The 26,315-nt window shown below is 47.9% G+C and overlaps 2 protein-coding genes across 5 annotated transcripts in view; both read left to right on the forward strand.

Annotated features, from left to right (window-relative positions):
• UBTD2 (ubiquitin domain containing 2) overlaps positions 1-6,293 on the forward strand; it is a 52,162-nt gene extending 45,869 nt beyond the window's left edge. For all 4 annotated transcript variants that reach the window (XM_027643448.1, XM_027643450.1, XM_027643449.1 and 1 more), the window contains exon 3: positions 257-6,293. In XM_027643448.1, the coding sequence (XP_027499249.1) occupies positions 257-654 (398 nt within the window). In that variant the 3' untranslated portion in view covers positions 655-6,293. The remainder of the gene's footprint in view (positions 1-256) is intronic.
• A 9,113-nt stretch (positions 6,294-15,406) lies between these two features.
• The window catches only part of STK10 (serine/threonine kinase 10), a 46,566-nt gene continuing 35,657 nt past the window's right edge, over positions 15,407-26,315 (forward strand). The window contains exon 1 of the mRNA XM_027643347.1: positions 15,407-15,632. Within this exon, the coding sequence (XP_027499148.1) occupies positions 15,477-15,632 (156 nt within the window). The 5' untranslated portion in view covers positions 15,407-15,476. The remainder of the gene's footprint in view (positions 15,633-26,315) is intronic.

A 26,315-nucleotide genomic window follows, 5' to 3' on the forward strand; every position in this document is an offset into this window, starting at 1 on the left:
GCTTTTGAAGTTTATCCTGGTTTATCTGGAGGGAGGGATGTGTTTGGTTTTTAGGGGATGCTTTTAACTCAGCCTCAAGTTTCCATACGAGAGCAAGTGAAGTGTTGAAGATTTTTGTATTAGTCCTTTAAAGCCTGAATTCAGTCTTCATCGCTTGGGTGGTTTAACAGCAGGGTAAATGCTTCCCAGCATGACCACTTCAGTGTTAAATGTGACATGCATTCATACTCATTTTAATCCCTCTTCTCTCCTAAAGGTGCTCTTACAGAGTGTTACGATGAACTGGGCAACCGGTACCAGCTTCCCGTCTACTGCCTTGCCCCACCTATCAACATGATAGAGGAGAAGGGCGACCTGGAGACTCTGGATATTCCTGATCCCCCACCCAATTCAGGGCACGAATGCCAGCTTCGTTTGCGCCTTTCCACAGGCAAAGACCTCAAACTCATGGTCCGCAGCATGGACACAGTGTACCACATGAAGAGGCGGCTGCACGCCGTGGAGGGAGTGGAGCCAGGCAGCCAGCGCTGGTTCTTCTCGGGCAGGCCCCTGGCAGACAAAATGAAACTGGAGGAGCTGAAAATCCCAAAGGACTACGTGGTGCAAGTCATTGTGAGCCAGCCCTTAGCAAATCCCACCCCGGTGGAAAACTGAGTTCTGCTTGTTTATTGATTCTTCTTTCCTCCGTCTCTGTCATGGGGTTTGTTTTCACTGCCCTCTCTTCTTTTGGTTTGTCCTGCTAATGGATTGGTTCCAGGAAATGACCAGCAAAAATTCCATCTGTGATGGAGATCTGCAAAAACATAAAAATGTAAACTGGCCTCTGGGGTTTGCCTGATCTCATATTTAACACAACAGCAACCAGAACGGGGCAAGGGCAAAGGAAGGAAGGGGAAGGCAAAGGGAAAAGAGGGAGGGAATATATTGTTGTTCACTTAATACAAATATGTAATGATCCTGAAAACTGTCGGTGGTGTCCTGATCCATGAGGCCAGAGCAACAGAGAGCACTTTTATTAAAAAAACAAACAAACTTAAAAACTAATCAATGTATCCAATTTCATATCAGCACCACATACAGTTCATACAAGAATCACAGCTGCTCTGGGTCAGTCCCACACTGCCCGTTCACGAGGATCCTTTCAGGTGCGACCGAACTCATGTGCTCCAATGAGGCACCACTGAGGCAGAGCCAGCCCTGGGCAGTGGAGCTGGGCTGGGGGCTCTGTCTCTGTCCTGTGTCACCCGCTCCTGGTGATGCTCAGACCAAGTAATTGTACATTCCAAGATGGCAAGGCAGTCCTGTGCCATTGCTGGCTCCCGAGCCGGGAACGCAGCCCGCCGGAGCCTGAGGCAATAACTTAGTTCGTGTAAACTCTCACGTACTGTACTGTAAACTTACCTGCTACAAGACTGACTTAGCCTGAAGTTTCCTGGCTGGTGGGCACCTGAGTGTGTGCCTGCTGAGTTTCTGTCACTCAGATCATGAAAAGAGACTTTGATGAGGTGAGCTGAGGTGAGCGATGCTGATCTGCCCCTGAGCGACGGGTGCATCGCCTTTGTCCAACAGCACTGGTGTAATAGGTCCAGGTTAAACTGCAATTACACCCAGATGCAAAGGACTGTAGCTTCCCGTGCTTTCCTAGAGGGCATAAAGCACGGAAGATGGTGAGGAGGACACAATAGCACACAGTTTTCAGCTTTTGGTGTGTCATTGGAAGCAGGAGCCAGTCTTCTAGCTGTGGTGACTCTCCAGCCAGGACAGCTGGAGTTGTCCTCACCAGCATGCACCTGCGGCCCAGAGTGTGGCCGTGGTGCTTCACAGCCAGTGCTTTCCCTTCAGAGTGTAAGAGGGGCCTTTCAGCAAATGACAAATCCTTTTGTAGTCTCAAAAATCTGAATCAGAGCATATGGAGATAGGGGGGACCAAGTAGCTTGTTCCCTCGGTTGGAGATGCTCTGTGTCGCCGTGGCAGCTCTGCACCCCTGCCTGGCAATGCCTTTGGTTGAGATCAGTGCCCTGTTCCTTTTAAACATGACTTCTAGTTTGCTTGGGTTTTAAGCCATCACTGAAATGAGTTCACTTCTTCCAAAGTCAAACGTGCTATTCGTGTGTGAATAGCATGTCTTTATTGGTTTCTGTCTTCCCTCTCTGAATTAACGGTGTAAAGCTACAGTTGTCACGGCTCTTTCTCATCTGCTGGTGAAACTGGTGGGTTACCTTGAAGATTTTAAACCTGTTACTTTTGCTCCTTCATTAGTTCCATAAAAGTCAGATTCTTGAACTCAGAGGGAGTTATTATACCACAAGCATCAGAGGTCACTTGTACAACAGCACAAGTCTTTCCCAGCAGGTGGAAGCAGAATTTACATCAGTGGTGGGAAACAGATCCACATTTTATATGCACTTCCCACCTTACCCCACAGAACTACAGCTTTCTTTTTGGTTCTTGTGTTGTATCAAGCCTGTGTTTTTGTGACAGCTCCTTTAGCCTCACTTGGGTATGGGATGCCTGAAGTGCAGTGGCAGAGCTGTGTAAAGGAAAATAAGTTCCCTGTTCTCATAAACACCAAAGTGACTTGCTTTTCTTTCTTCTTTTTTTTTTTTCTTTTTAAAGATGAGAGTGAAGCTGATAAATACTAATCTATAACAAGTTTTCTATTGTGGAGTTTTTTTAAGACAAATATGATTTACTGTACTGGGGTTTTGCAGCCAAATCTTTTGCATTCCAGTGGGGGAAAAATATTTGATACATAAACAAGTCAAAAATCTCTTGGATTTTCTCTGGGCAAAGGATGGTTTGATGCCAGGAAGATACTACTGGTCTCATAAGGCACAACTTACATATCTATATAAGTGGTCTTCACGATGTCATTTCCCTGCAGTCCCTTCTGGAAGGGGGGAAATCATGATAGATTAAGGAAGAGCAAACCAGGGTGACAATTCTGGAACTGTGAACACTAAAACCACGACTTTTTAATTTTTTTAGGATACCTTTTGGTGATTTTTTTCTTTTTCTATTATCATTCAGGCAGTTGTCACCAGGTACTGTTTTTGAGAGGACAGCGTGCAGGGACTGGGAGAGCTCCTTCTTTCCCTCTCTCCCTCTTAGCTGGAAATGGTTCAGTTTTATTACACTGTTATAGATGACCATGTTTTATGTTAATTGCTTTTATGGCAGGGAGAAAGGTGATGATGTGTAGGCCATGTCATGAGTGGGTTTTGAGTAGAACAGAGACTTGGTTCATGAAAATACTCTTTCCTCTAACAGCCTCCCCCCCTCCTTAATTACATATCAAAAACTGAAAGAGTTCAATGGTAAAATACTTTTAGAGGTGACAGTGAAGACTTTGAACCTCTCTGTATAAAATTACAGAGGTACTAAGCACATACCCTGCAGAAACAAAATTTTACAAGATATGTGTTGGGAAATAATTTTAAATTTCAAAATATACATTAAAAGTATCAGTAATGAAGGTGTACAGGCATATGACAGACATGTCCCACTATAGAACTAGAGGAGAGAACAGTTGCTTCTGTCTCTGAAATGCCTTATCTTTGCTCTACAAGGTGGGCTTTGGTGCAAGTACCAGTGCAGGGGAATGGGCTGGGGCTCCTGTGGGATGAGTTTCAGGGGCAGAAGGGGTCTCCCCATGTGCCTGAGGTAGGGAGTTCAGGCTTGTTTGAGTGCAGGGCAGAGTGTAGGCACAGCTCAAGGGAGACTAACCAGGTATTCAGCCACTGGCAGCCCCGGTGGGGGCTGGTGGCTGCTCAGGGGAGGATGGATAACAGCACACTGGTGTGTGCATCCCTGTTTTGCAGCAGGAGGATGTTGGCAGCACGGCCTGGGTTGTGTTTTGGAACTTGGTGGGTTGCCCCACACCCTCAGGTGTCTTGGGTATAAGTGAAACAATTCAACAAGTTTTTTAATGCACACCTCCAATGCCAAATACAGGCAACTGAGAAGTAATAGGTTTGGGGTTTTTTTACGCACTAGACCCATCAGCCCTTTGTGCCATTTCTGATTAGCTCTGGCTGTGAACTGATGCCAGTAGATAACCTTTTTTACAGTGTTAGTGACAGGTCTGTTTGACATAATTCAGATTTTTATACTCTTTATTGTTGCTTCTGCCTGACACAGAAGTAATGACCTAATGAAAGTCCACACTCCTAAACAGCTTGAAGGGCAGAGAGGCATGAACATAGGTAGTCTGACAGGGCCAGGGAGCTCCAGAAGAGCTGCAGCTGTTGCAGGTACATTGCTTGGTGCATTGCAGAAGGGTTCTCAGGGTCTTCTTCTACAACCAAGTGTCAGCTGCTCCTTCTAGAGCATCCAGCTCCCAAAATGTCACTGACTGCCTTGGCTCTTTGTGCATGACAGTTTATTGGTGTCTTCTGCAGAAAATACAGCCTGGAATATATAGTTTTCTGAAAGCCTTTGCTTCTCTGGAGCTGGGAAATATTTTGGAAAATGAAATAGTGTGTGTTGGCAGTGTAGTGTTTCGTTTGTTAATAGACACCCCAATGGTAAAAGTAGGGGTAACAACAACAAAAAACCTCACCCCAGGAGCAACCAAACAAAACCCAGCTCCTCTTTGCCTTCCACACAAAGTCCCTAAGTTGCTTTGGGGAGGAGAGGAAAGAAGAATTCATTGGAGCAACAGGGCAACCCATGGCACGGTGCATAACCTTTGGTGAAGCAGATGGTCAATTGATAAAATATTGCTGTAGTGTGATGTGCTTCTGCATATATATCCATTGCTAGTAAATAATGTAAAATCTTCCTTAAAAGTATTTTAAAAAATACTCTTTCTTACAATGGTGGGATGCTTTTACCCATGGAATTTTGAAAGCATTTTCGCTGTGTAGGTGTTGACGAAGTGAATGCTGAACGTTTTTCCATGTCTGCAATGCTTCAGAAGCGCAACTGTTTCTGACTCTTGATCTATATTTTACAAACTTTTCTGTGTTGCTGTACATACATCCAGGACCCTGCACCTTATGCAGAGAATGTTTACATAAAAAAAAAAAAAATTTTTTTGGCTTTTTCCCTGCGCTGCTCAAATCCTGTTACTTTGAAATGAAAGTAGTCTCTGTTAGAAAAAGGGGCTTTTTTTTTCCTTTGCCCTTCACCACTTCCCCCATAAGCAACTCCCTCCTGGATGGTGGCTGGAAGCTCCAGGGCATCTTGTGCTCTCCTGCAGTGGGACGTAGAGGTGTTTCAGAAAGGCATTTTGAAAAATGTACTTTGGGTGGGGGATGAGCTTCATACGCTCTGCAACTTCCTTGGAAAACAGCAAAAAATGTGCTTCAAACCCACTAGGTGTTGGTGGTCTGCCTTGCAAATTCACTGGGAAGCCTTGGATTCAATTTCCCAGCGTCCGCACTTCTGTTTTCTCCCCAAGATGATGAATGTCCTGCTGTTCTATCTGCAGCTACAAACGCTTCTGTTGGTTAATGACTGTATATACAAGTCTGCCTGGTTAAAGACTTCCCTTTCCATGAAGTGTTTTTGATTGCTCTGCTCTACAAATGACTCTCCTCTTCCATATTTCATCCACGTAGATATTCCGTAGCCGTGTGTGTGTTGCTCTTGTCCGTAGGAGATGGAGATGGAGCTCTCCTTCCAAAGGGAGATACATGCCACTGAGCCTACACAAGTCAGGCAGCTGGAAGATGAGATGTTTTAACCAGCAGGCTTCTTACTATGGACTTTGAGACTTTTAACAAATGTGTCTGCTGGACTCTCCATGAAAAAGTGCATTCCTGCCCTCCAAGCAAGACCACGTGTTGGGTATATATCCAGTAGAACTGTATATTTTACAGAGGAAGACCATTCAATCAGAGCCATGGGGCAAATAGAGAACTTAAAATCCTGACTCCTGCCTTAAAACCTTTAGTTCATCTTGAGCTCCAGAAATTCTGCACCTGCTCATTCCCAAGTCCTTTTTTTTCTTTAGAAAATTGGAATCCAGTCAAAGGCTGGAGACAATTTAAGGCAATTGAAAACAAAATAAATTTGAGCTGATGGCTTCATTAAAATAACTAACTGGTCTTGGATTAAAAACCCTACTTGTGCCTCTGAAGTCCAGGGAATGTTTCAAAAGTGGAGGTGGATTTGAGCAGTGATGGAAAGGACTGCGTTAGCTGGCCGTGTGTGACACTTGCTTTCATATGCTCTGAGCAAGAGACTTCGGTTTGTGTCCTCTCTGCCTCATGGGAATGGCTTTCAAAGATGGCTGGTACCATCAAATTTGTACTTCTTGAATAAATACCTTCATTTTTATGGTAAAACTCTTTGTATGCAGTTTGATTGTGTGTGCCATGTGACAAACATTCCTATTCCACAGGATACGGTGCTAGACTTGGTATTGACACAGGAAACACACAGCTCCAGCCCACAGGGGAACAGGGATGAGGGGATTCCAGTGACATGACTGTTTCTTCCCCTGTAAATTTATGAAGACTTTTAGAATCAAATCTACCACTTGTGTCAAATAGGCTTTTTAGCTTTTTTCCCCTCCTTGGCTTGTGTGGTCAATGAAGAATTCTAGACCAATGTAAACCTACTATGAACATAGGTAACTTCTAAACTGCATTATGTATTTTATGTTGTGCCTCTGGTACTTGGCTGACACATCACAGTCTTCAGACTGATAAATTATGTGATTTTTTTTATCCTAGGGAAGATCGTTTACCACTGAGAGCAAAAGCTCCTGAACTTCTATTGGAAATACTGTACAAATTTCCTATATTTAAAACAAAAAAATCCACCTTTTTCTTCCCCTGCATTTAAAAAATGAAAGTAATAGTGGCAATGCCATGCCTTAAGGAATAAACTCGGCATTGTTTTTCCTCCTTAAATTTCTTCAGTAAGGCTTTTGGCTCTGAGCTGGAAAGCCACAACTTTTCCATTACCTCTGACACCCCAGAGAGACACATTTTAGTATTAATTTCAGTGTGTGACTACGTTTTATCTTGCAAATTAGGTGTGTAATCCATGGAGAATACAGGGCCTGGAGATGTGCTCAGACATCCAGCATGAACCTCCTGTGCTGTCTGTGGATCAGCTTCTGGCTCCTTGGTGAACAAAAGTAATGAATCTGTGTAATTGTCCTGTAATTACATTAACTGACATGTTGTCTTAATTCAGGTCACCACTTTTATAGTCCTGATTAATTACAGAAGGTATCAGAGGAGTAGGAATAATTCTTTGCAGGCCATTTTGGTCTAATGTTATCACAGCTAAATATTTCCATTTTTATTTACATCTTAGGATAATTTCACAATAGAATTCACGATATGAGTAACAAACAAACAAAATGTGATTTTTTCCTGGAAATTTTCCCCTCATATACATATAAAAATATATATGTGTAATTTTTATTCCTTTTATATGTGTGTACATATAACGTCTATTATCTGTACATATTCCCCTTTTTAATACACACACGAAACAAGGTGCAAAGGCTTGTATGAAACCATTTCACAGAATCACAGAATGGATTGGGTTGGAAGGGACCTTAAAGTTTATCTCATTGCAACCCCCTGCCATGGGCAGGGACACCTTCCACTAGACCTGGTTGCTCCAAGCCCCATCCAACCTGGTCTTGAACACAGTGCTGTGTTAGGACCTGGAGACAGCACTAAGGGAAATCACCTCTAGCCTGACTTTGCTGCTGCTTCCACTGGGATGACAGTCCTGATCAGTGCAGGATGCAGAGATGCTCTGGGCACTAGAGGGAGCATCTGGAGGTGGGTACTCCCTCCAAATCTGGGCTAAAAATATCAAGGTAATTTATGGAAAAGGCGCTGAGCTCTCACTTCAGCCCTGCGAAGAGTAGTTCTTTGTGTTCTCTGAATAATCCTGAAAAGTTGGGATTTGAGCCATGGAGTTTATTTTCTCTGGACTCAGAGCAGTTGCAAAGGTCTGAGAGGTGGGATGCCACCCTGCAGACAAGCCAAAACCTTGCTTCCTGGGAGGTCAGAGGCTGGAATTTTCTAATCTGATTAGTCCCTCATGCTGCTTCATTAAGGGAACTCCAACGGCAGCGAGTTTGGAGCTTGGAGCTCCGTGGTGTGTGATGGGCTGTGTGTAAGGTGAGAGGGGAAATAAATTCACTGAGCTGCTGTGCCCGGAGGGTAAACAGTCAATATTTAGCAAGAGGAACGAAACTGCTTCTCTTGCCTTTTCTCCACATGGCCTTAATTAGGTGGTTTCGTTAACAAAGCAAACAGCGTTTCCTGTTGTCGGGCTGTTACTCGCGAGCGCGGCAGCAGGATGGGAGCTGCCCGTGCCCGGAGCGGGGATGTGGAGCAAAAGCTGCCACTGCGAGCGCCTCCAGCCTTGGAGAGAGCCCCGTCTGTCCCATGTCAAACCAGCCTGGCTCCGTGTGTGCCTGAACGTGGCCAAACAGCAGCACAGAGGAGGAAGGCAGGGCAGAGGAAGGGCTTCACTCCAAAACACCAACGAGACACAACTATTGCAGTGTGGTGGGAAAGTAATGCCAGCATCAGGATTAGTCCTGGGGGGAGCTGTGAGGTACAAGGCTGAAATCCAGCTTGCATCAGTCCTTCCTCCTTCTCAGACATGAGTCTGCCATGCTCACCCTGGAGCAAAGGAATTGCTTTGCTGCAGTTCTGTGATTTATTCACTTTTTACAAGTTTGGTGCATCTCTGTGGTGGGTGTAAGCTGAGCCCAGGAGGTCAGAGGCGTGAGGCTGTGTTGTTCCCATGTGGGTAAAGGGTTCTTATGAATTTGTTAGGAGCAGGCTGGTCCTGCAGGGAGGGTCTTCATGATTCCCTTCCTCTTATTGTTTGTCAATGCACAAAACTTCAAATATCTCAAATTCCTTGTAGTTCAGTTGCTAGTTTTGGAGAGGAGATAGATCCCATCTTAGTAGGGCAGGCCTGCCCACCATGAAGAGTTATTTCAGAGAAAGACCCCCAAGTCCAGGCTCTTGTCCCCTTCTCCAACTTGCTTGTTTCCCGACTGACTCAGGAGAAATTGATTCCAACTGATTGCCTCAGGCTCATCCTGAATATGTTACAGGCTAATAGGGCACCTCCCTGGCACATGGCTGCTGCTCTGCCTTTTGTAATGACTTGCAGATGTTGGAGTGATTCACAACATCTGGAGGTACCCCATGGCTGGGGGAGCAGGGAGGTGCCTTCATGGCAGGGTCACAGCCACACTGCTCCTGCTTAAAGTGGCTTTTAACCAGGCAGCCTGGAGATGAAAGCACAGGATCAGTGCAACTTGGGGCTAGAACAGCTCATTCCAGGAAAATATTGTGAGGGCATTAGAGAACTATCCACAGGATGGAGGCTTTGATACCTCGCTGCGCTGCTAAACCACGCAGGAAATAGGCTGCAAGCCCTACAGGGCTGAGAGGTACAAAAAATGCCTGTAACAAATAATTAAAGAGGATACTGCTGGTGGAACACAGGAGGAGAATTATCCGTAAAGACAATAACCCAGGAAGCTGGCAGCAGAAAGGAGGAGCAAGTGAAGTGATCTCCCTTGATTCCTGAGGGCTGTCTTGGTAGATGCGCTCCCAGAGCATGCTGAGATGCTGGAAGTCATGAGGATGGTGTGGAGCTGTGACAGAGATGTCTACAGCCTGTTAATGACTGATTAACTGTGTAACTACGGGAGATCATTAATCAGAGAGCAGGGGGGGATTTGAGTGAGCAGCAGTGACCAGACAGGGACAAAGGTGAGCTGGTGGCAGCAGCAAATTGGTAAGGGGTTTGTGCCTGCACCTCTGTAAGGAGGGGAGGTGTTGTGACCAGCTTTGCTCCCTTTCTGGTTGCAGGGAATGGGTGAAATCCACACAGACTCTCCTGGGAACCTGCAGCTGGTTTAAGGTCAAAATGAAGATCCATCACAGAAGAGAGCAAGCTTCTCATATCTGGCACAGAGCCAAGGTATGGCTCTAGGAATGTTCCTCGAAGGAATTTGAAGTCCAAGTGTACCACACTAAGGTACCTCCCCAGCCACAGCCCTGAGAATGGACTGCAGAGAGCTTGGAAAATAATGAGAAGCCACAAATGAACTCAGAAGAAAATGGCTTAGATAAAGGCCCTTCTCCCAGTCCTGCCCAACTCTTCCCATTACAGTCTCAGACAGAGGAATATGCCCAGTTTAACCCCAAAAATTATTTCTTCCTGCTGATATCTTACTGTTAAAATATTTTTAATTCAGGCAGTGCAGTAAGTCATCAAAGACTTGCCCCTGGAGTGAATGAGAAAAGCCCCCAGGTTTAAGGGAGAATCACTTGTGAGCTGCAGTACCAAATTAATTCTAAGGATTAATTTTGAATTTAGGGACATTTTCATGGCCTCTCTTCAGACTTTAATTTCTCTAATTTGACCTCATCTCCAGATATATCAAAGCACTTAAATACCTTCCTATGTTCTTTCATGGGGTTGAAGAGAAACCTTGTGGCTCCAAACTCATTAAAACCAATCAAAATTAATCATATTGTTCACGCTGATGTCCAACAGTTGAAAGGCAGGTCCCATGTGCTGATGGATGAACTACTTTTTGAGATGGTTCTGTTTCAGGGCAGAAAGATTTAGAAACACGTGATAAGCACTGATTTCCTGCTTGGAAAGAATATGTGGAATACCAACCAGTGCTTGCATCCAGAGAATAAAGGTGACCTCCTGCTTGTCACACCCTCAGGAAATACCAAAATCCTGGTGCTTCCTGCCATGGAGCCTCCCAGCTGCTGCTGGCTGGGTTCAGGGAGAGCTACCAACAGCCAGCCGTGCTGCAAGGCTGCTTTCATAGAGTCACAGAATCACAGAATGGCCTAGGTTGGAAGGGATCCTAAAGAGCATCCAGTTCCAACCCCTGGCATGGGCAGGGACACCTTCCACTAAACCAGGTTGCTCCAAGCCCCGTCCAACCTGGCCTTGAACACTTCCAGGGATGGGGCAGTCACAGCTTCTCTGGGCAACCTGTGCCAGGGCCTCACCACCCTCACAGTAAGGAATTTCTTCCTAATATGTAATCTAAACCTACCCTCTGTCAGTTTGAAGCCATTCCCTCTTGTCCTGTCACTCCAGGCCTTTGTAAATAGTCTCCATCTTTCTTCTGGGCTCCTTTCAGGTACTGGAAGGCCACAGTTAGGTCATCCTGAAACTTCTCCAGGCTGAACAATTCCACTTCTCTGACTTTTCTTGCAGGAGAGGTTCTCCATCCCTCTAGTCTTCTTGGTGGCCTCCTCTGGACTTGCTCCAACAGGTCAGTATCCTCCTTTAAGAGGTCCTTTCCCATCCCTCCCACATGCCCTGTGGTTGGCTTCTCTCCTTCCTCCCTGAGTCCCTTGGGCAGCAGCCCTGAGTGTTGGCCCTTGGCCAGGCTCCTGATCCAGAGCAAAGCTGCAGGTCATGTCCAACAGCAAGGCTGAGCTCCAGGGGTAATCCTGGCTCTACCACCCCTCTCCCACACTGCGGCCTGGCATCCTCACTGCCTTTCCCTGAGAAGGCACAGCCCCTCCCCAGGTGGGGCTGTAGGTGATGCCGGGCAGGCTGAAGAAGGGCACTGGCACTGCACCAACCAGCCAGCAAAAAACAATGGGTGAAAACAGATGTTCAGCTCTCTTCCCCTCAGATAGGGCTTCGTTTTTGAACTCCTTGCTAAGAGGGACAGCATGAGCTGGGAGGAGTGTTAAGATGGTTCCTACCCGGCAACAGGTCCAGAGTTCAATTTATCCCAGAGGAGCAAGGTTGGCACTAACAGGGCAACTGCTCTTTTTCCTGCTTTCCTCTTCAGTGTAGCAGCATTGCAGACACATCCAGACCCAGGGACCTTCTCCAATCCTTGCACACTGTAAGTAAAGATCAGCTCCAATGAGCCGATTCCCATTATGGGGTGTTGGAGGGTGTAGGTGTCCCTGTACCAACTCCAGGACCTGCAGGGTGTGCAGTTAGTGGAACAGGAGGATGCAAAGCACCACATAGAACTCATTAATATAAATCCTCCCCCTCACGTTTCAGTCCAGTGAGTTGAACAGTAGCATGATCTGATCCTTATTCAGGTCAGTCATGTCACGGAGAAAGCAATAAAACTGAAGATCGGGAGAGCAGTGAGCTCTCAGGCATCGCCTGCACAAAGCTGAGAGCAATAATTAGCAGGATTTATTTTATTTTAAATGCCCACTGCTCCCTGACAGGTTGCACAGGCAATTAACACACAGGAACAGACACGAGATAGTGCTCAGAATTCATAGAACAGTATTAATAAGATGGGCTGATTTATGAGAGAGTCATGTGATTTCTGCACAGAGGCAACAGAAAAGTGCTTATTGTTGTCTGCCTCTCTTCTTTTCCTGTCTGCTTTTCCTGTCTTCTTCTTTTCTACCCCACACCCGAAGGAAAAAAGGACTTTTCCAACAAACCAGAAACACTGAAAAAAGGAACCCATTTTTCTTTTGTAACAGTAACTTTTAATTCATGATCCAGTAACAATTATCTTTAGTCCTATTTAATCTTCTCCAGTGCAGAGGAAGAGCCAAACCTCCAGATCCAGAATTTCAGTCAAACTTCCCCAGGTGCAAACACAGAGGACAAACTACTCCTCGCTGCTAAAAACAATATGCAGCCTGATCTGATTCTGCTACCCTTAAATATCTGTCAGTGAGGGAAACCCATGGAAAGAGAGATCATTTGAGCTGGAGCATGTCTTGCAAAGACATGACAAGAGACTGAAGAACTGCAGGCATGAGGTGGGGAAATGGTGAACCTGTGGATGAGGGGTTGCAAATGGCCTCATGTGGAGAATACTCTTGGCAAGAAACCCAACTGCTTTCTAACAGGGAGCACGGTCATGTTGTGGAAAGGATTACATGAGAGGTTGCTGCAGTACTCAGGAATTAGCTTCAGTGAGCCTGAAATCCCCTCTTGCCCTCCTTGTTCCTGGCATCTTGCTTGCACAGCTGTAAGGATCTCCTGCATCAGTGGCCGGGGTTTTTCCTACATCGATTTTCTGCTCGCTGTGCCAGGACCTGGTTATCGTGTTTGTACAGCACTGGTGAGCCGGACCCGGGGGCTTCACACGCTGCTGCAACACGGGGGACAGGAATACCATAAAATCAAACAGGGTATGTAGGCTCTTGGACCTTTGTCTGTCTCACAAACAGGGAAAGAGGCAATGGAAGGGGGGAGGGGAAAGAAGTATCTTCAATGAGAGCTGAAATGCATCTCGGTGGCTCAGCACAGTCTCCTGAGCCCCACATATTTCAGAATATGATGCAGGAGTAGCCAGGTTGTGTCACCTTCCAGAGCAGCCAGGAGCAGGGAGGACACGGTGATATGTGCTGTGTCTGAAAGCTTTCTGGGGAATTGCCAAGCCCTCACATTAACCAAGCTGCTGGTTAATTAGTATTACAGGATGCTGCAGTTGTTGGAACATCTGAAGTGCAATATTTGTAATGTCTGTGATCTCTGGTTTTAAATCCCAAGTGATGCAGCTTTCTGTGTAATGCTTTTCAAAACAGTACACAGGGCCTGTAATTTTAGAGCATTAATGCCAATCTCGTGTTCAGGAATATTTACTGTAGAGGTAATTCTTTCAATGAGCATCAATGAGCTGGAAATACTCTGCCAGTGCCGCAATGTTTCCTATTGACAACAAATAGTGCTTCATCTACACACAGGTGCTGCAGAGAACACCCAAAATCCAGCTTCATCTCAGATGGCTGAGATCTGGTGGAAGACCAGCGAAACAGTATTGGTGCCATGGAAATTACCCCTCACAGCACAAAATTCTGAAAAGTAGCTGCTCTGATTCTATTCTACTCTGTTCTACTCCAGTACTGCTAAATCCTCATGTCCTGTCAGATCAAATCCAAAGTCCGTGAAATTAGGTGGGAAAAAAGTGCTCAATATTTTTCATCTTCTTTCTGTTTCAGGGATGTATTTTGCATTTGCAGTTTGTTTTTCCTACAACTCAGTGGGGAGAAGGAAAGAAATAGGTGGATATGGAAGTGGCTTCAAGAAAGTTGCAATTCTCAGCCACAAATTTCCAGGAATAGTAGAATCATAATCAAATCCCAGAAGGGTTTGGGTTGGAAGGAACCTTAAAGCTCATCTCATTCCAACCTTCTGCCATGGGCAGGGACACCTTTCACTAGAACAGGTTGCTAAAAGCCCCACCCAACCTGGCCTTGGACATTTCCAGGGATGGGGTATCCATAACTTTTCTGGGCAACCTGTGCCAGGGCCTCACTACGAGCATAATGGAGGAACTGAGTTTTAAATTCAAGCACTGGTACTGGGAAACTCCCAATATAAACGTGAGGGCTAACTATACCAGGATGAACCTATTTTTTAAAAAGAAAGATGACAAGGGGCAAAACACACCCGGTGTGTGGGCGGTGCAGGTGTCGCCGGGGTGTGCAGGGACAACCATCCACCCCCGATCCCTGTGGGAAGCACAGAGCCGCTAGGAAGCGGGGCTGCACCGCCGGGGCGTTCCCCTAGGTGTCCCCATTCCATACTGGATTTCAAGTCAGTTTTCCAGAGGATTTGAAGTGTCGCCATGGAGAGGATGTGAACTTCCCACTCGACACCAACCGGGTCTCATCTTCCCTAAAACAAGCGCGCGGCGGGTGCCCGGCGTGAGGATGGACTCAAATTCCCGCTTCTGGGAGTTTTAAAAACAGTTTTGTTTGTTTGTTTTCCCGGGAGACGAACCGGGGGGGAGCAGGAAACGTGCCTCTGTTGCCAAGGCAGTTTGGGATTAGGATTTTCCATGCGGGGACGTGCCTCTGCTCGGACCCCGCGGCGCAGCCCACGAGGCAGAGCAGCCCAGGGGATGCTGCGGGCTGGGCACGGGGATGAGGACCGCTCGGTCCTTCCCTGCCCGGCTGTCCCGGTGTTTGCATGGAGCGGCGTGAGCAGCCGGGGGGGATTGGGGACCCTCTGCCTCGCTCAGCAGAGCGGCCGAACCGAGCTGGGCTATGCCATGGCCCGCTGCTATTCCCCGGTTGAGACGGGACAGGTAGAGCCGTCAGCTGAGCCATGCCCGCCTAGGCGGACCTGCCCCGGCTGAGCCAAGCCAGGCGGTGCCGGGCTGTAGCTGAGCCGAGCCGAGCCGGGCCGGGCCGACGGGGTGGAGCTTGGCCCGGCTGAGCTGAGCCGAGCTGAGCCGTTCCATGCCGGGCCGTACCCGAGCTCAGCTGTGCCGAGACGGGCGGTGCCGAGCCGCACCCGGGCCGAGCCGTGCCGGTCGGGGCGGTCCCCGTCGGGGCGGTGCCGGGCGGGCGGAGGGCGCGGGCGGCCAATGGCTCTGTCCCGGCCGGCCCAGCCCAGCAGGTGGAGCGGCCCCGGCTCCATGTGCGCGGCTGGGGGCGGCCCCGGTCCCGCCTCGTCGCTCCCCGGGCTCGCAGCGGCTCCGTCCTCCCCCGGGAGCGGGAGGCGGCTGCCGGCAGCTCCCCGCGGCTCCTCGGCAGCCCCGCTCCGGCATGGCTTTCGCCAATTTCCGCCGCATCCTGCGCCTCTCCGCCTTCGAAAAGCGCCGCTCCAAGGAGTACGAGCATGTCCGCCGGGACCTGGACCCCGGCGAGGTGTGGGAGGTGGTGGGGGAGCTGGGAGACGGCGCCTTCGGCAAAGTTTACAAGGTGGGTGCGCGGCGGGGGCTCCGGGCGGGGGGGAAGCACCTGCGGCCCCTCAGTCCGGGGTTCGGTGCGGGCTCCGCTCGCTGAACGCACCCGGAGCCGGCTGCGGTGCTGCGGGGGAGCCGCTCCCGTTAGTCGGGAGTAGAGGGACGGGGACACAGAGTGAGTTGGAGTGTGGGAGCGCAGCGCTCGGGGTAAGGGAAAGGAGGGAGAGAAGCACTTTTTTTTTCATCTTTTCCCACCCCTCCTCGCCCCCAGCCACCCGCTCTGAATCGCCCGTTTTCAGAGCGATGCTTTTGTAAAGAGCCCAGGCGTTCCCTGCCAAGCCCGTCGGTACAATGAATGGAGGGAGGTTTCTTGGAAGTCGGCAGTTCCAAGGCTGTGTCCCAAGTTTCGTGAGCCTCCAGGGGTAACATGATTTGTGTCCCTGCGGTCCTCGCCGGCAGGGAACTTGGAGGGCGAAGAGAAGCCCAGCTCCTTGACTGTGGGGACACGTCCAGTGCTATGAATGTTTAACCTCGATATTTAGGGATGAGGGTTTCAAAGACCACACTCCCTGTACTTTGCACTCCAAAGCACCAGCGTTCGTGCTGTCCACGGCTCTGAAATGCCCCGTCTCCTCAGTAGTTGAGCGAGGAGGGGGGTTGGAGGAGCAGGCTGAGGATCCAGGCTCCTTGGCTCACCTGCGTTGCAGACATAGTTTGGAACTGGGGGTGGGAATTAGCTGTTGGGCAGCTGGTGTTTGATGGTCTCATTAGATCATTTAAGAAGGTATTACCCTTGCAGAATTGAGAAATAAGTTGTGAGTGAAGAGAAGACCAGGAAGGGAACTGGGGGCCAGGTCGGGACAGAGGTGGTTTACTGCCGTGCCCAGGGATTTGGAGTGTTTGTTTCTTGTTCCTTTTGAATTATTTGACAGAAACTCTCTAAAAAACTGGGTGCTAATTATCCATTGAGTGGAAGTCTTTGGTAAAGGATCCCGTCTTCTAAGAAAAAACAATTCCTAAAAATCATATTTAAATCCCTACTATAGTTATCCTTCTGAAAAGTAGCACCAGTAGAAATCAGCCCTTCTGTTACCATTTTGCTTGGTGTGGCGAGTTGAAAACCTGTTTGTATACAGCAACATTCACTCTTCTCCTGGATAATTCGGTGCTTATATTTGCTCAGGTTTCTCAAGCAATGACAGGAACAAGGTAAACATTGTAAAATAAAGTAATTGGATTCTGAGATAAACAAAAGCTTGGAAGAATAATTGTTTAAATACTTTCTATTTTAAATAGGTTAAACATACCAAAGTGGTAACTTTCGGAATAAAGCTACTTTAAGTATGTTGTTATATCTGAATGGCTCAGCTATTAACTCCAGCCTCACCCCAACAATAACACTCAGGCTATAACATCTCCAGCTACTTTCAGCTCCTTTCATCCCCTCTTTGACCCAAATGAGAATGTAAATAACTCAGTGAAAACCACTTGTTTATAACTAGAAGTTCACTTCATCTGTACAGTATATTCAGGCAACTGTCTACTTTTGAGGTGTTTTAACATTGTTGATTGGGGTGGTGTGCCAGAAATCAAAAGGCTATTTTATTCTTCTTAGTAACATTTTAATTCTCCATCTGCTTTGATCTCCTCTACACCTTTTCTCCATTCCGGCTGGCAAATGGACATGGTTGGGTTTTGAAGAGTTTGTGTGCGAGAGTTTGTTTGTTCATTTAAGAATCCCAAATTATTTGAGTGCACTGTACTATAAAGCCTTCCTTGAGGTAATAGCCAGTAGCATTGTTGCAGAGACACAGTTTCCCTCCATGCTAAGGTTTAACCTGCATGTTGTCTTCCTTTATCTTTTCACATCTGAAGCACTGCCCTAGGTGGGGATGAGTATAAGATGGGATGCAAAAGAAGGGGCTTGCCCTCATGTTCTGCTCAGCTGCCAAAAAAGCCCCAACAGATGAACTAATCCGCTTGTGCTCAAGGGGAACAGAGGTGGCCAGAATTCAGCGAACAATTTGAACCATTCTCTTGTAGACACTTTAAAGTCAAGTTGCTCTTCTCACAAAAGCCATTGCTTAGAGCAAGTCTGAGTGTTTATATGGCTCTGAGAGTTTCAGGATGTTTGAATGAAGTTCCTGCCTTTCTTCCGCCCCTTTTCCACACACGGAAGCGTGGGGAGGTGATATAATCTGCCTGTGCCTGCATCCTGCCCTACATACCATATGTTGTACTCGTTCTGCAGGGCCTGAGCAATGCAAAAGGATGGGATTTGTACACTGAAGAGGCTGACCTGGGAGAAATTCAGATGTGGAGAGATGAAAAAATGTACTGGTTTTAGTAGATTTTGTTTTTATGAGGCCAGGTTTGAGCAGGAGAAAGGAGGGCTTGGCTGGGCGATAGTTATTTGGGGTGTTCCTGCCCCACAGAACACTGTTAGGGAGCTGTGTCTTGGGCTCCTTGTGCACTCAGTTGAGCAAAGTTGAACTGGCTTGACACTGTTTACAAAGTAGGACATGCTTTATTCAAATACATATTAATTAAAAACAATGAAATCTATAGTGGAGTCTGAATTGTACACAGCAGACCTTAAGAAACCTGCACCCAGCAGAAACTACTGGGGTTTCCCTTATTTTATGCAAAGTCTTTTTTCAGCAAAAGAGGACCTGGTTGTATGAGGAAACAGAAAAACTTGCAGAGGGTAATTAAGCTGAAAAGTAGGAGGGGGTGGGGAGAAACTGTTTCTTTCTAGTTCTCAGTCTCTTAAGGTTGTCGGTCTTGGTGAGTCCAGCAGGTACGATTAGGACATGATGGCAGCCCACAGATATCCCCGTGCTGCACGCCAGCCATGCTTTGTTACCCACCTCATCCAAAGCTCGTTAAGTTGATGATCTTAAATCCATCATTAGGCCAGCAGGCAGGACTGTGATCAGTGTGTGCCAGCCTGGGGAGTCTGCAGCCCTTCCAGGGTTCTGAGCCTGTAAAAGTTCCTAAATCAGTCACTTTTCATCCTGCCTTAAAAAAACCCCAAAGTTATTTTTCTTGAAAAACACCTGAGATACAATTGATACAATATATAGCTGTGGCTTAAGTGGTTCAGAGTTGACATCTGTTTGTGAGTGCAGGGAGGAAGAAGTGGCAGTGGCACTCCCGTGAGCTGCTCTCGGGGCTGTGCAGGCGCTCAGGCAGAGGCAGCAGCGCCGGCTGCCGTGGGCGAGCGCTTGGAGCCACTGAATCACATCTCAGTCCTGCAAAACCCATTAACTGCAGGATTCACTGTAGCAGGTAGTTGCATTAGTGTCAGCAGGAATAGATGCATGAGGGCTCTTCTGGGCATTGAGAACTCACGAGTTGGCAGGGGATGGACAGGATCTTGCAGACGGCTGTGCTCTGCTGGAGGAAGCCCAGGGACTCGCTGCCTTTCTCATGATGGGATTGTTTTGCTGCTCTCAGGCCTCTTGTGAAGCACTATCTCCCCTCACCAGCACATGCTGATGGGGTCATTGGCTCCCCGATAAGGCTTTCCCCTTCACAGGGTGGGGACAGGCTGCCCACAGCCCCCAGCACCGTGAAAAAGGGGTTTGTTCACTTAAACTTGGCTTCAAACGGCTCCCGAGAGATCCTGCTGAGCCCCGGGCCACAGCGAGTCACAAGCGTGTCTTTTCTGTTGTTGTTCTCCTTTCTTCTCTAAGATACGCTTAAAAAGCTGAATTTGGGATGTCTGATCTTTTGTGGTGATGTTAGTGCTGTACATGCTACGGGCTAGAAATGTTGTTTTGAAATTTGGGTAATAAAAGACTAATTGTTGGATGTTGTGCAGCTGCTTTAGAAGCCTGGCTGTCACAGCAACGGAGGCACAAGAGTGTCCCTGTCACTTGCAGACCACTCTGCTTGTCACCCCAACCTGCACTGCTCCGGTTTTGCGTGGGTTGGCTCAAGTGACTCAGGTTCATCTCTGGTCTGTTTGATTCATGAGGGAGTAGGTTTAGATTTAGATACACAGAAGAAATTCTTCCTTGTGAGGCTGGTGAGGCCCTGGCACAGGTTGCCCAGAGAAACTGTGGCTGCCCCATCCCTGGAAGTGTTCAAGGCCAAGTTGGACGGGGCTTTGAGCAACCTCATCTAGTGGGAGCTTTCTCTGCCCATAGCAGGAGGTAGGAACTAGATGACCTTTAAGGTCCCTTCTAACCCAAACCACTCTGTGATTCTATGATTTAACTTGTAATTCCTGGAAAGGGTGTCACAGAGAGATGTTAATCTGCTGAATTAACTTTCAAAAAAAAAGAAATGAGGAAGGAAAAAAAAAAGGGGGGGGGAGTTTAAGCAGATTGGCCACAAAAAACCCCAAAGATCAAAAAACCCAAAACCCAACAGTAGGCTCAAATCATGGTCTTGTCCCTTAGAATAACTGAGGGGTTTTCTTAAAATATTTTAGCTGGGGAGGGAAGAGGAACAGGAAGGCACTGCTCCTTTACTTAGAGAGCAGTGGCCCAACAACATTAAACCTGCTTGAACTTTAAGTTTGATGTTCACTTTAAACTCAAAGAAACATGTGATGCTCCATCCATGCTGAAGTCCTGTGTGCTGCCAGGCCATGACTGTATTGGTGTGGTAAGGGAGAGAGATAGCTCTCCATGGCCTAAATATTTTGATAATTACTTCAGTACCACAGCCTAGAACTTGGCAGTGCTGCTGACAGTGGGAGCTGTGGGTGACTGCACGGAGGAGGAAGCTTAGATGAAGGTTTTGAGCCTTTCAACCTCGAGCATGTGGCAATTGTTGTTCCTTAGAAAAATCCCTGCCCAGTACACGTCATAATTTTTTAAATGTTTTTTTCTTGAGTGTCCAGTTTCCTTGGAAATAAAGCTTCTTTTTCTCATCCATGGGGTGCTGCTGTCTGTAAACTTTGGGTTCCCCTTGTAAGTCTCAGGTCAAGCACCCCCTCACTGCCGCTGCCCTCCCATCCTCCAGGACTGCCAGCCTGGCTCAGCCTGAATCCAGAGTGAAAAGAAGAAGAAGAGCAAAGGCACTTAGAATTATATTCTTTAAAATAATGAATTATTTTAAATTAGGCAGTGGTGGCATGTGTGGGTGTGCCGGTGGTGAGTGCTGCCCTGGCACAGGGCTCAGGTCCTGGCTCACTGCTGGGCCTCAGCATCGCTGCTGGAGCTGCTTTGCTCCCATTGAAGAGAGAAGAAGGCAGTGGCCTTTAGGAGTCGTGTCAGTATGTGCCACCTCCAGAATGTGGGGTTGGAAGGGCCAGTTTGTGCCTTGTGAAGAGCAGAGAGATGGCACGAGTGCTGCTGGAGTTGGATTCACTGACTTTGTCTCTTGGCTGTAGCAAAGCACCTCAGTGCCACCCCCAGAATACCTGCCCTTCAAAACAGGATGCTCTTCCCATACAACACATGGAAACCTTCCTGATGTTTTCCCTTCCTGTGCAATTCCCTGACACCTACCCATCCTCGTGCCCCTGTGGCTCACGTCTTTATTTGCTCAACCATAATGTCTGTGTGGTATTTGGGTAGGTGGCAGAGGCAGGGCAGGAAGCTGTGCCCCAGCAGGGCCAGCTGCTGTTGGTGCATCTCAGCTCTTGCATCTGTTGGCATCGTGGCTGCTCCTGCCCTGCGTTTCTTTCGTCACAGCTGTGGGCAAGCGCAGGCGGCTGCTGGGCCACCCTGGCAGCCCTGTGCTGTGGAGATAGTGAGGGGCTGATCAGTTTTTAATTCTTCTAGCAGGGCCTTGTTTAGCTGATGCTTTTCTAGCACCGTGTGAAATGGCTGACAAACAGACAGACAGCCATGAGTACTGTCACTGCCTGGCTAAGCTCCATTTCCTGGTTCTCAGGCATAGTAGCCATCCAGCCACTCCTGCATTAGCCTTCTGTGGACCAAATTTGTTTCGGGAAGTTGCTAGGAAACTCAGAAGTGCTTGAATGTTATTTTTTCCCCCCCTATTTTTTTTGTTTTTTCAATGTTGTGGCATTGGCTGAATGAAGACGAGCCCAGGAATGCTTCACTTGGAGGACCACACTCTTCCTGGGGACCAGTGATTTGAGGGATGTTTCATGCTTTCAAGATCTATGTAGGCTGAAGATGTTGGATCTATGGGGATCTTTCCTCTCTTCAAACCTTGCTTGTTTATTTTAACACATCTCACTCACACCAGGACCACAAGGTCTGCTCAGCTTCCGTAGGTGGGTTATAACAGGGCACAGCAGCCAGAAAGCCCCTCGCTGTGCCTCTGGGTCTGTGGCTGTTTGGGTGCAAGGTCTGAAGTATCACATGGAGCTTCTCTGCTTCTTGCCTAACATCCTGCTCTGTGGGCTTGTTATCTCTCCCCCACTTCTGCTGGGCCTTTGCTGAGCTTTTAAGGCAAGAAAAAGTATATGTGCTATTCCTTGGTCACACTGTTTTTGGCAGGTCTACATAGAAAACAAGTCCTCAGCTGTGGCTTGAGCTCTCTGGTGATGTTGCTTTCCTTGCCTCTGGCTTGTAAAACCAAAGGAAGGCATTTCTGCTTTTTTAATTTATTTTTTTTTTTAACTAACAGTTCTTGGCATGTTGCACAAGCCACTTCCCCTTCCCCTGGCAGAAGTGTTGCCTCAGCTGCCAGAGCAGCAGCAGTGGTCCAGCCCAGTGCAGTCGGAGCCCTGCCCGACCCAGTGCCCATGGGGGCTGTGGGACCAGGGCTGTGCCAGCCTCGCTGCTGCACTCCTGCCCATTTGTCACCAGCCGCTCTTCTGGATGGCACCGAGGCCTGAATTCAGCATTTCAAACAAAACCTCAAGTAGGCTCCATTTATGGTGACAAACTGAAGTGGCTCTAGGGAGCTTGTTGGGCATGGAACTCCTAGGATGGTTTGGGTTGGAAGGGATCTTAAAGATCATCTTGTTCCAACCTCCCTGCCATGGGCAGGGACACCTTCCACTAGAACAGGTTGCTTCAAGCACCATCCAACCTGGCCTTGAACACTTCCAGGGATGGGGCAGCCACAGTTTCTCTGGGCAACCTGTGCCAGGGCCTCAGCACCCTCACAGTAAGGAATTTCTTCCTAATATCTAATCTAAACCTACTCTGTGTCAGTTTGAAGCCATTCCCTCTTGTCCTGTCACTCCAGTTCCTGATGCAGAGTCCCTTTCCAGCTTTCTTATACCCCCTTCAGATACTGGAAGGGGCTGTGAGGTCTCCACACAACCTTCTCTTCTCCAGGCTGAGCAGCCCCAACTTTCTCAGCCTGTTTCCACAGGGGAGGCGTCTTCATTCCAACTCCCACTGATTATTTGACAACAACGTGAGCACTGACTCAAGCCGGTCTATGTCTATTGTGTGTTTGTTTATTGATGCAGAGAGCTCAGGCAAAGTTCATCAGAAGGCCATTGATCATTATGTAATCCCTGAGAAATACGTAAGTGAGCAGTTGCTTGTATACAAAGACACAACACGAATACAGTGCATTGGGGTGGGGCAGTCACAGCTATCAACCCCCAAATACAGCATCCACTGAAAGCACCAGCCTCTTTACTCCTCGTTCCCTCAGTCAGCGATATCTGAAGCATCAGCTCTCCTGGCAGAGAGACAGGGCTTCAAGGATGGAAAGAATCGCTCACGCCAGAAATATGGTGGCATGATATGGCAGACCAGCTTATAAAGGATCATCCCTTGGCTTGGGAAGATAGTGGGTGCAAGCAGGCCTAGATGAAGCAATCAGGGTGCTCTCTTGGTGGTAGTTCTCCTTTTTTTGTTAGTGAGAGTTCATACAGGGTTTTCCTCTGCCTCACCTAGAAACTGGCTGTACTGAATGATCCAGCCTTCCGGTAATGTGTTCTTTAAAGGCTTAAAATAGTTCCTGTGTTTGTCACAATTTAGATTTCACAATAGCTGCCAGGGTGAGTCACAGGCAAAGGCCAAACAGCCGCTTCTGTCACCTGAACAGCCACCTCTCACCCCTTAAATCCATAAACTGAGCTGTGGTTTCTTTATGCCTCTGCCTTCTAGGAGATCCTACTCATCCTCTATTCCCTGGTATTCCCAGTGTGTTTGGCAGTAGCATGTCCAGTGCCTGTCTTGCTTCAGAGGACTCCAGCAAGATCCTTTGTGTTGTACCCTGCCTAGCTGCTGGCATGGCTTTCTGGAAGTGGTTTACTGGATAACTTTTATGTGACATGTTTTCTGTTGTGGAATGCACATTCCAACCCTGTTCCTGCACAGACCTGTCACCATTGTCCAAGCACTGCATTGATTTGCACAAAGGCTAGTGGTGGCTAGGAGGGCTTTTGGGGTTTTAAATGACTGTAATGGATCTCACTGTAGTTCAGCAGCACCTCCTGGGCACCATGCTGGCAGCTGTCTGCTCTAATTTTTTTTGGTGTTAATTACCACCCCAAGGACAAATTATCCATGGGATTAAAATGCCCAGGAGTGGAGGAGCTAAAAGATGGAACTGGATGCCTGCTTTAGACTGACCACCTGTAGTAGACTGGCATCAAACAGTTTCTTGGAATCTCACCATCTGGGTGATTCTTTTGCTTCTGTCCACAAATTTCACTGGGAAAAATTGGAAATGCCATAAATTCCTCAAGGGCTGCATGTTTGGTGGTGTTTTATCTGAGAACAGAAGCTCTCCCCACATCTTTACCTTCTCTACATGAACTTGTGCTGAGTTGGTCACCCTGTATTGGGCTGGTTTTTGCAGAAACAGTTTGAAGCCTGTTTTGCAAACCCCCGTTCCCCAGCCCAGCATCCACCCCTCCTTGCTAAGATGCCTTAGCAAGCCCAGGAGGGGATGAGAGGCTGCTGGGGTGGCTCCGCTGAGGTCCGTGGGTGAGAGTAGGTTGGCTCTGACCTCTCAGTGGGAGATGATGCCGTGGGGAGACTGGGACATGCTCTGGTCCTGGGTTTTTTCAGGTGCCTGCTGGGCCCCAGCATCCTGAAAGGGCTGAGCTGGCTGGGACCCTGCCAGTGGGAAGCGTGTGATGGCAGATCTCCAAGGGAAGCCCCACCTCTTCTCACAATATTTACTTCCCCTCCTTGGCCCTCTCCCAACACCCTAAGTGCAGAGCAAACACAGTGGGGCACTTTTTGCTCCCATTTGGAAGCTCTGTGCTTTTCCCTGTGCTTGCTCTGCTCTGCGTCTCCTCCCCCCTCCAAGCCCTGCTCTGTGGGTGTCTGATGGCTACTTGGTGAGAAACAAACCAACCTGAGCTAAAGAAACCCTCTAATTTCTTCTGAAGCCAGCATGAGCTGCTGTCTTGTATTTGGGCAGCGAGTCCAAATGGAGATGGATTTGTCCCCTGTGGTAAGGACACAGCTGTATTCCTGCCAACTCCTGCAAATGCAGCAAGTCTTCAAAACCCAGTAGAGACTCAGGGGTCCCTCATTTTCCTCCCTTTGTATGGTTTTCCCTGTATTCGCTCCTCTCCTCCCTGTTCCTTGGTACACTGATACTCTCACCTAAGCTATGTAAAGCTGTTCAGCGGGGCTTGTGATATTTATACCAGGAATTAATCCTCCTGTAAGCTCCACATAGGTTTTTCAAACACAGAGATGTAAACTACAGAGCAGTAAGAAAGGTCACAACCGGAGCTTGGCCAGCTCCTCCAGTGATTACATCCACAGTGGGACTTGCTCCCCTGCGGGAGAGGTAGTCTGGAGTGGGTGTGATGGAAAAAAATTGGGTGATGAACTGGAATCATGCCATGGGGGCTCTCCTGTGGCAGTGGGAGCAGAGCAGGTGAGCTGTAGGGATTTCTGCCCCTTGATCTGCTGATTCAATGCACTTCTGGGAATGCCGGGGTGCTCCTGAGTCAACAGCTGCTGTCTCACCCCCTCTCCCGCCGTGACACATCTCCTGGTGCAGCCCTGTGTGCAGACTGTCTCACAAACACCCTCTTGGTGTTTTGTTGCAAACTTCTAATTGTCACAACAATTTACGTGAATTGCATTTGCAAAATGCAAACTTGCCCTGGCAGTTTTGGGAGAAGTCAAGTTTTTGGTGGTTTCCCAGTTATTTGGTGAATAAACTGATTAAAATGGAGGGAGAAGGTGGGAGAGCATGTGTAGTATTTTTCTTACTGTACTCTGAAGAACTCATTAATATACCACATAGGGAATACTTGGCCAGTCCTGGGAATTTAAATGCACCCTTCTTGACGCTTTACCTGTGAAGATCCTGAAGTTTTCCTCATTTGTTACAGAGAACTGGCCTGGTGAGGAAGGGGAGTGCAGGGATGTTTGGGTGGCGCACAGCTGTACTGTGAATTTTGCACAATCACAGAATGATTTAGGTTTGAAAAGACCTCCAAGATCATTGAGTCAAACATTTGACTGATCAGCAGCTTATCAACTAGACCAGAGCACTGAATGCCATGTCTAGTTGTTTCTTGAACACCTCCAGGGTTGGTGACTCCACCACCTCCTTGGGCAGCCCCTTCAATGCCTGACAACCCTTTCTGTGAAGAAACTCTTCCTGATGTCCAATCTGAACCTCTCCTGGCACAGGTTGAGGCCATTTCCTCTCATCCTACCACTAATTGCCTGGAAAAAGAGTCAGATGCCCACCTGGCTCCACCCTCCTGTCAGAGTGTTGTAAAGAGCAAGATCATCTTGGTTGGATTTACTTGAGACTTCTAGTAATTTGTACTTTCACCTGTGATATTATCAGAGTACTTCTAAAATTCAAGGTTTTCTTGCTT

The sequence above is a fragment of the Corapipo altera genome, unplaced genomic scaffold (assembly GCF_003945725.1).
Source record: "Corapipo altera isolate COAL_440 unplaced genomic scaffold, ASM394572v1 75, whole genome shotgun sequence".
NCBI classification, from domain to species: domain Eukaryota; kingdom Metazoa; phylum Chordata; class Aves; order Passeriformes; family Pipridae; genus Corapipo; species Corapipo altera.